General features: G+C 40.6%; 1 protein-coding gene across 6 annotated transcripts in view; it reads left to right on the top strand.

Moving 5' to 3' along the window:
* Positions 1-9,022, top strand: part of MEIS2 (Meis homeobox 2) — a 200,099-nt gene extending 191,077 nt beyond the window's left edge. For 3 of the 6 annotated variants that reach the window (XM_082443208.1, XM_082443209.1, XM_082443213.1), the window contains 3 exons: positions 3,367-3,425; positions 4,777-4,887; positions 7,592-9,022. In XM_082443208.1, the coding sequence (XP_082299334.1) occupies positions 3,367-3,425; positions 4,777-4,887; positions 7,592-7,878 (457 nt within the window). In that variant the 3' untranslated portion in view covers positions 7,879-9,022. Of the gene's footprint in view, positions 1-3,366; positions 3,426-4,776; positions 4,888-5,239; positions 5,336-7,591 lie in introns of all 6 variants that reach the window. The other 3 variants (XM_082443211.1, XM_082443212.1, XM_082443210.1) reach the window with 3 other exon arrangements.
* Positions 9,023-12,602: the final 3,580 nt, after the last annotated feature.

Below are 12,602 nucleotides of genomic sequence, written 5' to 3'. Positions count from 1 at the left end.
TTAATATCAGATACAGATGAAAAACCTAACAGTCTTTGGATTGGAAATAACTTGCGGGGGTTTTCATTAAAGTTGGGTGCAGCTTGCTGCATTTTGGTTAGTTGGATGTCTTCAGCAATTTTTCAAATGTTTTGGGTTTGGCAAAGTCCAAAATGTTTTTGCCAACACCCTCTTTTCCCCTTAGTTTTTAAACCCGTGTGAAATTCAAGGATAACTTAATCCATATGTGTCTGATTCATTTACACTTAACTCATCAAAATGTTATTTTGTAAGACCCATTTAATAGCCAAGAAACCTTTTGAGCCTTTTAAGATGTCTTTTGTCTTTGAACCAGTGAGTTGCATTTTTCCATATGAATGGAGCTTGGACCTTGAAAGATGGAAGATCAGTCTGTTTTCAACTTAGACTCTTCAGATTTTAAGTGGAATCAAAACTTGATATTCTGTTTACTGTTTGAGCACTGAATAACTTCATTTTAAAATATAGATCAGAGGAAGTGGAAAAAATTTTCATGTTATGTAATTTTGGGGAAAGACCATATCTGGAAATTTCACATTACTGATATTAAAGAAATAAAAATTACTCAATTTGATTGTTTGAATCTATAATTAAATGGCTTCATTTTATGTACATGGGTGTGTTTTCTAAGAGTGGCCTGTGGCTCATCAGTGCAGTGGGGTAATTTCATTTTTTAGTGTTAAAGTGTTCTTACAGTCAGCTCATTAATTGGTAATGTTAATAGTAACATCTATGGTGTTTATAAGATATCCCAAGATCAGGGGAGTTGACAATCGGCAGGAGTTGTATGTTAAGAGATTTCTGAAAAATTGGGGCCCATATGTTTTTAAAATTCTGCATGATTTGAAAGAATGTGGTAGAATCAGGAATCTGGCAAGATACAGCACTATGGATCACAAACATTGTTTGAGAGCAACAATTCAGAGAGGCTAACCGGAGCCCTAGTGAAAAAAGCAAAATCTCTTATGACCCTTTGTAAAAGGATCTAGTGAAAACCTTCAGAGGCTTCTCTGCCTATTTGTTTAGTAGAACTGGGCGAAGAAAGGCCATCGCCATAACTGCTAGTGAACATTCAGTCCATGCCATGGTAACTAGTTGAAAATGTAACACTGGAGTGGCATTTCCAAGTTCAGCGCTTCTATAAAGACCTGGGAGCACACAGATTGCTTTTTTTTAATGTTCTGCATTGTTGTGGATCCCCCATTGAACAACCTTTTGAGCGGACCCCGTTTTTACTAATGTAAACATTCTGACTAGTATCCAAAGAAATGACCTTTGAGTGAACCTCTAACCTTCCCCGTAATTATTTGTTTGAAGACAGTGTGGAGTTCTCCTGCTGAGAACTAAGGACCATGATTCCTTGCAGCTCTGTGAGGAAGGGAGTGTTTGGGGGAACTGGAGAGAAAGACATAAATAAGCGAACAACCTCCAGATGTAAATAATAAAAGAGTAAAAGGGTGAAATTAAAAAGGGAAAAAATAGCAATTCATTTTACCTAAAGAGTTGGCCTATAGGAAAAAAACAAAACCGGGATTAGTAGCACATAAAAAGAGGTGAAACCCCTGCCATGTGTGTCCTCCATTAGAAACTTCAAGGAGCAGAGGAAAGGCTTCTCCTCTCTTGAGCATCTCAATTGGTCTTAACCTGAGCTGATGAAAAGAGATCTGAGGGTGGAACTCTCAGGTCAGTCCTCCTTGGTCCCAGTAAAAGCAGTGAGGAAAAGAGTAGACCATTAAGTTCCTTCTCTGATTTGAGGGATACTTCTGGAAGGCTTTGTGATCTATCTGGTCAGATATTCCTCAGCACCACTTAAGGTGCCCAGTGGGAATAAATATGCAGTTTCCACTCTCTTTTTTGTTTTCACCTCTCATAAGCTGTCACTTTCTTCCCCAAACCTGAGGGGGTGTGACATCTGAGCTACGCTTTCTTAAGTAATAAAGAAGTTCATTGTCTGCCAAACAAACCCCATATGCAAAAGACTCTTTTGGTTTTCTAGAGGGTATTTTTCTTTAGTCTAATTGTATTCCCACCAGAGTGCCCACAGGAGGCCTGAAAGGGTGTGGGCTGCTGTCCTCCACAGAAGGGACTTGAACGCCATAGGAGCGCAGAGCTGCCAACACACTAGAATTTTCCTGGCTAATTTCAAAGAATGAGTTTTCAGTTCCTGCCTGTGACCCCATGTAGACTCATTAATCATGAAGTCCCCCTGCACTTAAGATTTGAAACTGGGAATACTGGGAAACGTCATCCATGGGTATATTTTGCAGGAACAGCTAGCTATATGCTAGGCATCCCCCTCCCTCCATGTCCCCCCTGAAAACATGCAGCCCGTGAATCCTGTGCATCAGCTCAAGCGTGTGGGGAATGCATGTCATTAAATGCATGGGGACAGGGGTAACTCGCAAATGGTAGAAAATTGTTTTGTTTTTATTAAATTTGGAGAAATAAAGGAGATTTCTTATCATCTTACTCTGTACATGAATATTTGATGGGCATTATTAAACATTAAAGTAACATGAAGTAGGCACTTATTTTTGGATTTCCAGCAAAATTAGATCCAGGCTTCTATAAGAAATAAGTGCTTCTCCTTTACATTCCTGTGATTCAGCTACCACCTGATTTGAAAATGTTTCTTGGACTCTAATATCAACCATGTGTACCTGAGGCTCTGTCTTTCTAGTGGGTTGAAAGGTGGCTGGGTTTATGGTTGGCAGTTACCTTATCCCTGCCCTGGGTGTCCCAGCTTAGACTGGAAAGGCCGCCCCCAGCTGGCACTGACCTCTAAGTGACCCCTAACTTTACAGGCTTAAACTGCAGGAGTTGCCGAAGAGCAGAAGTCTTTCTGGCCAGCACTTATTACTGCTGTGTTGGTGATAAAACTTCAGACAGCCTAATTGATGGCTTTGCTGACCTAACAATACCTTGTGAAAGCGGAGTGCCAGAGCCTGGTCTCCATTTATGACCAGCTGCAAGGGGAGGCTGGGTCTCCCTATGATGGCGAGTTTAAGGAAAGGGGGAAAATCTTCCATCCAGCCTGTGAACTTTAACCAGATTCCGACTTGTTCAAGAGGCAGAAGCACAATTGCAAATTAATAGAAGTTTTCTCAGGGAAAATTTTTTCCCTTCCTGAGCCTTTTTAGCACGTCAGCTTTGAGTTGATTATGAGATGATGGAGGAGATGATCCAGTCAGCTATTTTTGAACATGGAGAGGGAGAATTGCCTTTGAATTAAAAAGATAATTTTCGGTAGATGTTTGACTGTATTGTATTCTCTGCAGCGTTCGTGCAGAGGTGTTCACGGAGCACAGAAATTGCATTTGCTGACTGGACGTCTCTGTTCTGTTTCAGGTTTATTAATGCCAGAAGAAGAATAGTACAGCCCATGATTGACCAGTCAAATCGAGCAGGCAAGTTCCAACTCATATCTGTGTTCACATCCCACAGGCACAAATCCTCATCAAGTTATACTTCAGGAGTTTCATCACCTGGTAAAGAAATGCTTCCATCAGGCATTCTGGGAGGATTTGTTTTTTAATGTCCCCAGAATTCCATTCTAGGAAGCAACTTCACTAATTGGTGCTAATTGGAGATTTCCCACCCTGACTCTACTGACACTGCTTTTTATTTTCTTTCTGAATTGGTAATTGGGCACAAGTATTAGTGCCACAAGCAGTTTGTTTGACTGTGAGCTCTGGAATTACTCATTGCTTGTCTGCATCCAATCATTAGCACACTCTCATTTTCTCCTTACCCACAATTCCTTGGTGTGCGCATTGCTTTCACTCCTGGAACATCCCCTGTTAAACTCATTGTATCCATTCATTTGCATTGACTATTCATAATATTCTATTAAAGCCTGACCTGCTGCATTGCCAGCATTATTTTTTATTAAAATGCTTCCCATCCATCCCACGAAAACACATGTGGGTTTTTCTCACAGAGTCTCTCTGTTTCTCTAAAGCCATCGTTACACAGTACTGTCAGAACCATCCCCATGAACTCCTAATCATTCTACTTCGAAATAGGCATTTCCTTAGTTTACTGAGGACTTGTGGTGTCCTGCAAGAAGGTCTACGAGAAAGAAAACTATTTTCCATGTAGGTGATGACTGTTGTTACTCACGAGGGTGTCCAAAGGGATGGAGATTTAAACTGTGGCCTCAGTTTAAAGAATTTAAGAAAATTAATTTCCTTTGGCAAAATTTCCCCACTAACACTGAAATATGGTTCCACTAATGGAGGCCGGGGACCTGTTGGAGAAGAATATAAAACAATTGAAATATTATATTTACCACGTTTACATTTTCTTTGGTATGAGTGAAAAAGCAAATGTTCCATTGAGTCTGTTTAACCTTGTAAAACTGTGCTCGAATATCAAGTGTTTGTGTCTGATGTGAAATTTTATAAGCCACCAGAGATTCAGGATTACAAAATCTTAACTTAATAGCACGTGGCAATATTTATACATCAGATTCCCTGTCCCTCCTCCCCCAATCGAGAAAGAAGTCGAGAAGCAAAAGCTACAGAGGGTGACCCACCTGTTAAACAGGCTGGTGAAGTCTTTCCTCCAGAACCTTTTTTAAAGCCACTCACTCATCCTACCTCAATCCTAGAACCACACAGACAGACCACACCCCCCTTTTTCAAGCGCCAACCACGTTGTTGCTGTAACGTTTCAGTGCTGCAGCAGGAACAATTGCTGATTGTTTGGTATATCTTTTCTTCTTTCTCCTCTGTGTCCTCGAATGACTACAATCAGGTTTTCTTCTTGATCCTTCAGTGAGCCAAGGAGCAGCGTATAGTCCAGAGGGTCAGCCCATGGGGAGCTTTGTGTTGGATGGTCAGCAACACATGGGAATCCGGCCTGCAGGTAGGTTTGCTCATCCCTCCTCTGGGCTTCCCTGGGAAGTATCACCTCCTCCACCAGCCTTCTTCATCCACTCTGCTCTCCCACGCTCATGGTGGGTTTAACATTTGCCTGCTGCCTGCTCTGTCTGCTTTCTTTCCCTTGGGTGGGGGAAAAGAATCCTCTTTAAAAAGTAAAGAGTTGACAGCAGTACCATTTTACTCTGCCCCATACACATCCTTTTTCTTTTTTTTTTTTTTTTTTTCTTTTTAAACCAAGGCAAAAAGTGAGAAGGAATCTGAGTTTCCTCCTATTTTTTTTACCATCAATTATTGCTGATTTTCCGGCCTCTTCTCGGATTTTATCTCCTTTCTAGGACCTATGAGTGGAATGGGCATGAATATGGGCATGGATGGGCAATGGCACTACATGTAACCTTCACCATGTAAAGCAATCGCAAAGCCAGGGGGAAGTAAGTACAGTCGGGTGCGACCTGTCTTCACTGTCACTGCAGAGACTTTATTTTATTTTTTATAATTTGCCCCCATTTTATTTTTCCTTGCCCATAACTGCATGCCTTTCCAAACTAAGGACCTGTTTTTAAATATATATCACCATCTCCGAAGGCACAGATGACACAGATACACACTTTAGAAAAGGCCAACTGACAAGCCTGCGTGTGTCTTAAGCAGGGGGGACTGCCTCTTAGCCTATTTACTGAGGCCCCGATGAGCACAAACACAGACATCAGGCGGATATTGGACATTTAAGAATAAAAATAACGTCTTGGGGGCACCAGTTGACTGAGAGAAATTAAGCAGGCTTCAATGAAGCGATAAAAAAAAAAGGAAAAGTAGAACTGTCCTTTGAGTGACATAAATCTGTCAGAACACGATTGATGCCCAAATTATCTTATATGCAAAGATGAAATGCTGCAGTTCATTATGCCTAGTCTAGATATATGACAGCAGTGACACCATTGATTCTTCACTAGGGAGTCGGTGTGTTTTGATTATTTTTTACATGTGCCTACTGACTTTCGACATGAGACAGAAAGACAGGAAAGTCAGTCAATAAATTTAAAGGGAAAGACATTTAGGAGCAACTGAATATGAAGGAATGGATTTTTCACTGAGGCTGAATGGCTGCAGTTGGATTAAGAAACCCATTAGACTTTAAAGCTTCAAGTGTTTTTGACATCTGAAAAAAATTCAGAGTCTACCAACAAGACATATCCTTTGCTGAAGACACCAGAGCATAAAAAAATTCATATAACATCGAAACTTCCTTGTTTAATGAGGCTGAATATAACAACACGTACCTTGATTAAATCATGCTCCATATGTAAATAGAGGCCAACGTTTTATATGAGATCTCAGGGGGTCACCATGGCACACCACTGATGAAGCCAATTTCCTTCCTTTCTTCCTTTACTAATGCAGTCAAAAAATGTAGAAAGCAATGTTCCCTAAAACAGCTATAGAGAAAACATTTGCTCAGCTTGGATAATTCTTAATATAGGCCATATAATTTCTAGCCTATTTAATTACATAACATATTTTATGCTTCATGACCAATTACATTAATAGCTTAATACAGAAGAATATTATCCTCTCTTGATTTGATTATGCAGCCAGACAATATGGTATATTTGGTACTTAATTATCATCATCCATTGAGCAGGCTGCTGTGGTAGAATAAACAGAGAGCTGGGACTATGCAGGCTGTGTTATTGTCTTTAGATGGTTTTGCCACTTCTCTTAATAATGGACTGCGGATCTACTTAACAAAATGACTGCAGCGTATAAGCCTTTAGATTACCAGCTTACAGTGTCAAAAACATCTGTTCAGCTTTTCAACTGTATGTACTGGAGGTTAAATAGAGGTGAATAAAGCTGTCCTTTTAGCTCTGGGGATGGGCAACAATAAATATAATATAACCTTAATTCAATGAACAGGTGACTTGCAAGAGAAATCAGAATCCTTCAACTGCTGACTTCCCAACATTTTAACTCACAACTTCAAATCTCGTGTGTCTTGATTAAGAATTTCTAGAAGTGTTATATTTTAGTCCTCATTTCAAGGCATTCTTTTTTTTTTTGGAATTTTCAGACATAAACTACTGGGCATGTCATATGACCTTACTTTGACTTCTTACCTCTGACCTTTACAATCTCTTGGGTGTACTGCTATAAGAATGCCTCTAATTCAAAAGGGGGCTTCATTTTAAATATACATAAAAGCCCATCCCTTCAAAATGATTATGCCATAATGTTTTGTACAATAAATTTTTCATGAAGAAATATAGATATAAGATGTCAACTTTATTTTAATATCTATAATTTTTGTCCATTTCTATAAATGCAACAAAGGAAAAGAAATGATATATCAACAGTTAACTGATAAAACTCGACTTAGAATTTATATTCTTATTGCATTTATCAAAGAAATGTACTGAATACCATTTTGAAAAACAGTTCCACTTTATGACATTTAGTTGCATTAAATATTTAGTTCTGTTGTGTTGCATTATACTGCTGTGCGATGAAATTAAATGCAAACTACAATTTGAATGTCTGCAAACATTGGCAAGAATCTGCAGCTAAATTTAGATATAAGATTTGCAGTGTCTGTTGTTTTTTTTTTTTTTTTCCTTTCATCTTTGATGGGTAAAGTATAAAAATGTCTAGGAATTTGACCTGCTTTCTTTTTGCCTCTCTCTTTTCAGGTTTGCAGAGCATGCCAGGGGAGTACGTTTCTCAGGGTGGTCCTATGGGAATGAGTATGGCACAGCCAAGTTACACTCCTCCCCAGATGACCCCACACCCTACTCAGTTAAGACATGGACCCCCAATGCATTCATATTTGCCAAGCCATCCCCACCACCCAGCCATGATGATGCACGGAGGACCCCCTTCCCACCCTGGAATGACTATGTCAGCACAGAGTCCCACAATGTTAAATTCTGTAGATCCCAATGTTGGCGGACAGGTTATGGACATTCATGCCCAATAGTATAAGGGAACTCAAGGGAAAAGGAAACACACGCAAAAACTATTTTAAGACTTTCTGAACTTTGACCAGATGTTGACACTCAATATGAAATTCCAGACAGCTGTGATTATTTTTTACTTTTTGTCATTTTTCATCAAGCAACAGAGGACCAATGAGACAAGAACACAAATGTGAAATCATGGGCTCACTGAGACAATTCTGTCCATGTAAAGATCCTCTGGAAAAAGACTCCGAGAGTTATAACTACTGTAGTATAAACATAGGAACTAAGTTAAACTTGTACATTTCTGTTGATCACTCCGTTATGTTGCCTCAAATAGTTTTAGAAGAGAAAAAAAAAAATATATCCTTGTTTTCCACACTATGTGTGTTGTTCCCAAAAGAATGACTGTTTTGGTTCATCAGTGAATTCACTATCCAGGAGAGACTGTGGTATATTTTAAACCTGTTGGGCCAATGAAAAAAGAACCATGCTGGAGACCATGGTGAACGTCTGGCTAAACCTCATCCCTCGGACTCCGGCTTCAAGAATGTGTTTTCATGCCCGGCCTTTGTTCCTCCATAAATGTGTCCTTTAGTTTCAAACAGATCTTTATAGTTTGTGCTTCATAAGCCAATTCTTATTATTATTTTGGGGGACTCTTCTTCAAAGAGCTTGCCAGTGAAGATTTAAAGACAGAGCAGTAGCTTCTTCCAGGAGTTCTAAGCCTTGGCTGTGGACAAAACAGTCTTAAGTTGGGCAGCTTTCCTCAACACACAAAAAAAGTTATTAATGGTCATAGCACCACAACTAGGACTTTATCCGAGACTCAAAGCTTGGAGGATAAAAAGGAGCAAGAGAATACTGTAACAAACTTCGTACAGAGTTCGGTCTATTAATTGTTTCATGTTAGATATTCTATGTGTTTACCTCAATTGAAAAAAAAAAAAGAATGTTTTTGCTAGTATCAGATCTGCTGTGGAATTGGTATTGTATGTCCATGAATTCTTCTTTTCTCAGCACGTGTTCCTCACTAGAAGAAAATGCTGTTACCTTTAAGCTTTGTCAAATTTACATTAAAATACTTGTATGAGGACTGTGACGTTATGTTAAAAAAAAAAGGTGTTAAGTCACAAAATGCGGTAATAAATATTTCATTTTTGATTTTTTGTTAGGCTTTTGTGTTTTTAATAGTTTTAAGGCAAGGTTGCACAGTACCTACTGTATATTTGGGATTGAAAGTAGGTGATGGCTTTGCCCCCAGAAATCGAGTATATTTGAAACTTAACTTACCAACAATTTTTTAAGGTAACCATCTCTGTAGGCTTTCAGTATATATTTGGCCTATAAATTCTACCAGCAGAAAACTTCTAAAGGTACGAAGCTGTGTGTGTGTGTGTGCGTGTGTTATGAGCCAGGTTGAAAGATCACCAACACGTCCAAGCTCCTCTTTAGATGCATTATGTTAAAAAAAAATACTTTCAGATAAAGCTTTTCATGTTCATTCTCTGCCAGAATAAAGGGCTTTTTCGGGGTTAATTTTACATTATCAGAAATAACTAACGTCTGTGCTCAAAGATAATTCATCTACCTGTGTTTTTTCTCTCTTAGTTACTAAAATACTGTTGAATATGTAAATTAAAATTTACGTATAGATGTTCATAGGTGAGTAAACAACTTCTATGGAGTCTGAAATCCTGAGTTGAAGAGCTTACTTAATCATTAATATTTAATATAAATTATAGTATGATGTCTTTTTATTTCAGACAGCTCCATGTGCAGGCACGCTAGTGTGGTGATTTGCTCACTAAACTTAAACTTTTTTTCGAAAACAACAACAAAACAGGCAATGTAATGCCATTTTCAAAGTTCCACGCAACTTTCCTGAACATCTCTGTCATTAGCTTGATGATACTGCACAAGCCATGCCTGCTAAAGTAGCAAAGTGAAAAAAGGTGTGAGGTATTTGCATGCCCCCTCAGTTTCGCAAATAAATATACTATCCTGGAACTTTGTTTAACACCCAAACTTTGAACCCTATGTTCAGAAGGGATACTGTCATAAACTTTAGCTTAGTTGTGTGATGTCAGCCTGATTGGGAAATCATTTACTATCCCAGAAATTCAAGTTTGTATCTTATTTTGGGTTCTTCCATCTTCCCATTACAAAACAAACAAACAAGCAGACATTAATAGAAATTGTATACAAAGGAACAAGGAAATAAACTTCTATTGTTTTGTATCGTTTTTAGGTAGAATTTTTATAAATCCATTTACTAGTTTAATTAATGTTCTGCTGTTTAAACACAGAAATAACACTTCCGATGCAAGCTAACTGTTCATGGAGAAATTCTGTGCCACTTGGAATAGAGAGAGCTTCCCTCTCATTTTTGTTGTCCAATTTCACCTGGAGTCTTTTTGCAAAATTTAAATATTTGTATATTTTTAACTTAAATGCTTATACGTAAAATTTGACAAGTTCTTCATTTATAAATTAAGTCTCACATCAGCTGAAAAAAATTTCTGGCAAAGTTTTTCTTCCTTTCCTCTCAGTAGAGTAAATGCTGAAGGGTTTACTTGGTAGTTGGCTCATGTTTAGAAAGTGTTTAATGAAATTATTATTAAGCTATTTCATCGCAGTTTAGATCCCAGAACTCTCTATCCTTGGTTTTAATGAATAAAATCATCTCAGGTTTGATTTCTTTAACAACTTCACACCCTATTACATTAACCTTAACCCTCTTAAATATTTGGAGGTGAATAATAATTGTAATAATATTTGTTTGCATTTCCTTGCTTCCCCCCCCACCCTCCATAAGCTAAGACAGAGAGGTGGTAAGAGTTGTCCAATTTTTATAATGCTTTTTTTTGTATACCACCTCAGAAGGCACTTGCTCCTATCTCGGGTTTACTATTTAGTATAAAGAGTTCCGATTTGGGTATATTTAAGAAAGACTCAGCTGTCAAAAGCAAAGAAACTGGGAATGGTGTTTTGACAACCATATAGTGTTAAAGGAAATACTGTAGTCTGAATAAAATTGCTTATGTTCTCCAAAACAAGAGTAATATAAAAACACTTTTTTATTTATATGGAAAAGCAAAAGCAGAAATAAATTCCAAAGGTTTCCCTTTCTTTAAGAAATTCTGAGAGAACTGTAGTCGCCATCTGTTAAGGGTTGGGAATTGAGCAAGAAGCCACGTTTTGAAGGAAAATGAGAGAAGAGATCAGGGAAGTTTGTGTCTTCCGCCCACCCCCCCCTTCTCCCCCCACCCCAGGTCAGCGCCCCGCACTCGCCCCAGCTCACCCTGGTTAGATTTGCAGAGAAGCGTCCATCAGGATCCTCCTGGCCTCCTCGCCCCCTCCCACCCCTGTGGGCCTGTTAACCCGGAGCAGATTTGGGAAGGGAAATGTGGCTAATATCTCTAGCAGCTGTCAGAGGAGGGACCTTCCTTCAAAGGGACTGGACAGGGGTCCTCCACAAGTTCCCCATTAGTCTTGCAGGCCAGCAATTTGATAAGGAGCCTGGACCTCCGCTGCAAGTTGCCACTGTGTGAGAAGGGCCGGTGTCTGGGTGTCTGGATGTGCCGGCTTCGCAGCCACAGCGCCCCCCCCCGCCCGCCGCCCGCCGCCCACCGAGCCGGGTCGGTGCAGACGTGCGTGCGGGGGGCTTGGGCAGGGGCAGCGGGAGTGCACACTCTCCCCCTCCGCGCCGGCCGCCCCGGCCCTCACCTGGCCTTCCGTGTGCGCGTTGTGTGTGTGTTAGAGATAGACAGACGTGCTTCAGATCGACGGGGGCGAGGAGGGCCACCTAGCAGTCGCCGTAATCAACTAAGGGCGTCGTGCGCCGCCGCTGGCGTTCCCTCCGTCGGGGCCGGGCTGGGAGGAAGCTTGGCGCAGGGGCAACGCGGGCCTGATGGGGGAGGCCGGTCAGACTGTGATGAGAATGGAGACCGTCGGGGCAGTGTTTGAAGGGAGGTTTTAATATTAATAGTCTCGGTGTAGAGACAGAAGGGAGATTGCGTCTACGGCTCCTCGGGGCAGACTCTGGGTGACAGCGATGATGAATGATCCGGCAGAGCCCATTCGCTCCTCCCCTCCAGCCCCCGCAGTGTCGAAGCTACTTTAGTTGAAGCTTTAGAAATAAAATAAATAAACAGCTTTCCCCCCTCTACTCTTCATACACCTCCAGCCCCACCCCCCGCGCTCCGACATCGATTTATGGATCATCATGAATCAATTACGGCTCTCAATACTTTCCCATTGGCTTAAATAAAACAGTCAAAAGATGAAAACGGGGGGTTCGGTGGAGATTTTTTTTTTTCCCCCCTGATAGGAACAATCGCAAAATCCATTATCTCATAATCAGAGGCACTGGGTTAGGAGGTGAAGAGAAAGGAGGGGGGTCACCCAGTAAATAACTGGGGGGGGGGACGCAGTGAGGGGGTCGCCCAGCTGCTGTCTTTGTTCAGATAGGTTTGTGGGTTTGGTTGGTTTGTTGTTTGGAGTTTTTTGAACGGGGGCGGCGGAAGGGAGCCTCGTGAGAATGAGATGCCTACAGGTTTGTCCCCTAATTATTTAACTCCTTTGGAGAAACCTACTTGAACGTGTGTCTCGGCAAACATCAGATGTTGTTGGTAGTGAGGGCACACATGGTAAAGGTGTGGAGGAATGGGTCGTCTAGAGGGCGGATTTTCACTTTGTTGTGAGCAACTGTGTGAGGGTTTGATGCTGGGAAGGGGGATTC

This window comes from Balaenoptera physalus (assembly GCF_965194825.1).
Source record: "Balaenoptera physalus genome assembly, chromosome: 2".
NCBI lineage: Eukaryota > Metazoa > Chordata > Mammalia > Artiodactyla > Balaenopteridae > Balaenoptera > Balaenoptera physalus.
This window is presented reverse-complemented; position numbering and strand designations above follow the sequence as displayed.